We start from the raw sequence: 3,817 nt of genomic DNA on the forward strand, positions 1-3,817 counted from the left end.
TAAGTTTGAATAAGAACAATTTATTTTAATAAAATCTTATTTATTAAACATTTTATGTGTTTAAACACTTCATTCTCCTGGAATCGTTTTGCAATTGTGTGACATTAAGTAAACAAAACTACTTATTCTACTTTAAACTAAAAAGTGGTAAAATTAAAGAAAACCGAGGCTTCTTGCTCACATTTTACAAAGGCAAGGAAGAAAAATGTATAACAAATTGAACTGACACCTTTAAGTTTTTTAAAGTACTAAGTTGTACAAAAAATGAGACAAAAAATCATTACAAAGCCAGAGATTCGATAAAGCTGTACCTAGTTTATTCAAAAGTTATATTTTGTTGCACATCTGTAACATATTGTTACTATAATAACCGCCGGCATCTTTATAACTATTAAGTCTATACAATATTTATTGCTTAATGTTTTAATTTTAATATTATTCCTGTCAATAATAGGAATAACTGTATCAGGCTGAATTTTCTGTTACATAACAGTAAAATAGAACATGTTCTTCAAAATAAACATCATTCTCCTAATTTATCTCAATCTCTTCATTGAATCTACTGGATGAAAAATTGCACAGAAGAATTTTAAAAAAACCCGTACAAATGGAGGTGGGAGTGGTGCTACTTCATGTATTTATCGGAGTGCTGAGTGAGGATGCGCGCAGACGACTTGGCGTCCAGGAACAGCGTGTGCACGTCGCGCACGTGCTGCGGAGAGATGCGCGCCGCGCCCTCCGCCCGCGCTGCCAGCGCCGCCGGCGTCAGCAACTGCGCCGCGTATCTGGCCACACCACATAGTATTATATAGAACTAATTGCTAATGTACTTTGCTTTTCTAATAGACTGGATAGGGATAAACTTATATATAGGAGAGCTTTATTTTTTTATGAAAACAAATATTTAAAAACAATGAATAACATAAAATAAGAAATATATTTCAAAAATAGCTCGTCCTTTCACTTAATGTCTGGTTAGTGTTTAAAACTTTCAAAAATATGTATATATGTACCTGAGTGTACTGTTAGCGCCAACCTCTGATAATGCTGTAAGTGCTTCCTCGTCTATAGATATGCCCTCCGTTGATGCTCTTAATTTCAATATCTAAAAATTTTAATTAACAAACATGAAAAATACATATATTTTATTATACAATACTAAATTCCAGTATTAAGTTTGTAAACTAGGAAACTAGCTTTAGTTGCTGTTTTCATGAAAGTTATGTTACCTGGAGTAGTTCAGCTTTGTTATAAGGCAATGTGCGAATTATCAAAAGCCTATCTAACAGATCTAGTGGGATGCCGTGAGGTGAGATAATATCTTCTGTCCCTCTGAAAAATACATACAATTATTTCTTAGAAATTCATGTAAATATTACGATGTGTATACATACATATGACATATATGAATGTCTCTAAATATGACAAACCTTATTTGACAGCGTCCTCTGTTTGTTGCAAATATAACAATAGGAGCTATCGCAGATTCTAAGGCACGATGGAGATACGTAAATGTTTCTATATCAAGCATATGAACCTAAAAATGTAATCATTAATTATTTATATAAATAAAATAACGGGAAACAATAAAAATATATACTATATATTTAAAAACAAACATACCTCATCAATGAACAAAACACCCGGCACTAATTCAGCTATTCCCTGATCAATGTACTTATTAACTACTTTGTTAATTTCTTTTCTTAGTTTGTCTGTAAGGAAACATTATTTTTATAATCCAAAACTTATAAATTAATAACCTGTAATATGTTTAGTAAGGTTGTTATATTGGTGAGGTAGAATATTAAAGGTCATAAATAAAATAGAAAAAATAACCAGTAATTTCAGTTTTCTTTGGTTTCATCAGTTGCCCCATCATTGACATAATATCATGTCCACCTTGGGGTCTGGCATTAGCACAGTCTAGATCATGAAGAGTTACATCTTGGACAACTTCTTTTTTTTTGTGTACATCACCCTTAGGCAATGGTACATATTCTTCAGCCTAAAAAAAATGAGCGTATATTAAAATCAGTTACACAGCATAGTAATAATCAATCATAAGGCAAGATATATTATTGCTATTTGACAAAACTTAAATTGAAAATTACCTCTAAATCAAACTCGGTTGCAAATGTATCACTTCTACCTTGCCTCTTTACAGCACCAGAGTTTGCTTCTATGTAAATAACATCTCCAACGTCAACTTTTTCTTTTTGCAATGATTCATAAATAGTAGGATCTAACTTCAATTGTTTTGTACCTTTTGCCGTTTTAAGTCCAATAATTACATGTGAAACAGTTTTACCATAACCTGGAATATGAATTTTTATAAATACATTATATGTATTTAATAATTGTTAAATGATAATCTTAATTTATGGCTGCATAATTATAGAGGCAAATCATTGCCAGTTGAAATGCTAGTATGACCGATTTAATTATAACAATAGAATAACCATGTATTAAAAATGTTCTTACCACCAGCTGGATTTTCTGTTTCTACAGGAGTAAGTTCAGTTACCTCTCCTTCATATACCTCTTTTGTCTCTCTTATACGAAGTCCAATTGCACGACGAAAGTTTTCCATGAGCACTTCAGTTTTCTTGATTTCCGTGCTGTATACTTCACTACCTACCATAGGGCAGAAAGGTACCTAAAATGAAAATCAATTTACATCAAACAAAATCTTATAAAATAATGGATAGATATATAAAACTATAAGATTATATCAGATTAACATATTCCAAGGCAACTCTGAAACATAACTATGAATATTTCTCATTATTGAGAAATTTACAGACACACTCATTAGATAACACTTATTTACATTAATAGTTACCTTATTGCCAAGTTCCTGCGCTATGGCCAGGGCTATAGCAGTTTTACCAGTGCCTGGTGGCCCTGCTAGTAATAGAGCCCGACCAGCCATCTTTTTGCTTCTAATCATGTCAACCACAATGCCTGCAGCCTATAAAATACACGAGATTTAACATTTTAAAAAATAATTACAGAGAACATATTGTTTTTAAATTAGTCATATAATAATTTCAAATGTTAACAATACTACTGCAAAGATCTATTAACAATTTATATTATGTTGTTTTGAAAAAAAAATGTAAATGGATAAAAACACCATGGTTACTAAGCAAACTAACCTTAATGTTAGATCAATACCGTATACTAAGAATTACTGTAGCTATTACTATATTGATTTGAAATATTAGTCATAATTAAGCTAAAATTTATTATAAGCTAAGGATTTCTCACTTCTCTTGCAGATTCTTGGCCCACGAGACCGGCTGCCATCTGAATGGGTACACCATTTTCATCTAATCCCAAGCCCTTTATATGGCTATGTGCAGATATTCTCTGTGTTTTTGCAGTACTCTTGACTTCCTCGATTTTCATTTTAAAATCCAAATATTTCAATCCTTTCCTTTAATTAATAAGATTCAATTGAAAAGCAAATAACAACAACGCAGTCGCTGGTAGCCGTCACTAAAACTTCACAAACACGATTTTTAAAATTTTTGCTTATCCTATCCACAGGCTATCCACAGTGCGATTTCATTTTAAAATGGTATAGAATACAGATACAAAATTTATTTCACTGAACTGAAAGTGAGAGCAGTAAATATTTACTATATATTTTTTATAACACAATACCAGCATCGCATTGATCGCATAACTGGTCAAATATATAATATTATATATATTCATAAGTTTAATAACTTAAATTTTCTTAGCTCTGATTTTTTGTCAGAAAGCTGTTAACAAATGACAAATGACAGTTACATGTTTCAATAAATTT

The 3,817-nt window shown here is 31.3% G+C and overlaps 1 protein-coding gene across 1 annotated transcript; it reads right to left on the minus strand.

Moving 5' to 3' along the window:
• Positions 1-23: 23 nt before the first annotated feature.
• On the minus strand, positions 24-3,543 carry LOC126768428 (ruvB-like helicase 1). The gene is made up of 10 exons (XM_050486466.1): positions 3,274-3,543; positions 2,846-2,974; positions 2,485-2,659; positions 2,115-2,317; positions 1,840-2,008; positions 1,624-1,715; positions 1,431-1,537; positions 1,230-1,332; positions 1,014-1,105; positions 24-785 (listed from the first exon to the last, which is right to left on the minus strand). Exons 1-10 carry the CDS (start codon positions 3,412-3,414, stop codon positions 626-628), a joined length of 1,371 nt encoding a protein of 456 aa, XP_050342423.1. The 5' UTR covers positions 3,415-3,543; the 3' UTR covers positions 24-625.
• Positions 3,544-3,817: the final 274 nt, after the last annotated feature.

Source organism: Nymphalis io, chromosome 5 (assembly GCF_905147045.1).
Source record: "Nymphalis io chromosome 5, ilAglIoxx1.1, whole genome shotgun sequence".
NCBI lineage: Eukaryota > Metazoa > Arthropoda > Insecta > Lepidoptera > Nymphalidae > Nymphalis > Nymphalis io.

Coding starts and splice junctions, on each gene's coding strand:
- LOC126768428 (XM_050486466.1), bottom strand. CDS start 3,414: ATGAAAATCGAGGAAGTCAAGAGTACTGCAAAAACACAGAGAATATCT. Junction 2,660..2,845: donor CGCAGGAACTTGGCAATAAG/GTAACTATTAAT, acceptor TTTTCATTTTAG/GTACCTTTCTGCCCTATGGT. Junction 1,333..1,430: donor AGAGGACGCTGTCAAATAAG/GTTTGTCATATT, acceptor TGTATTTTTCAG/AGGGACAGAAGATATTATCT.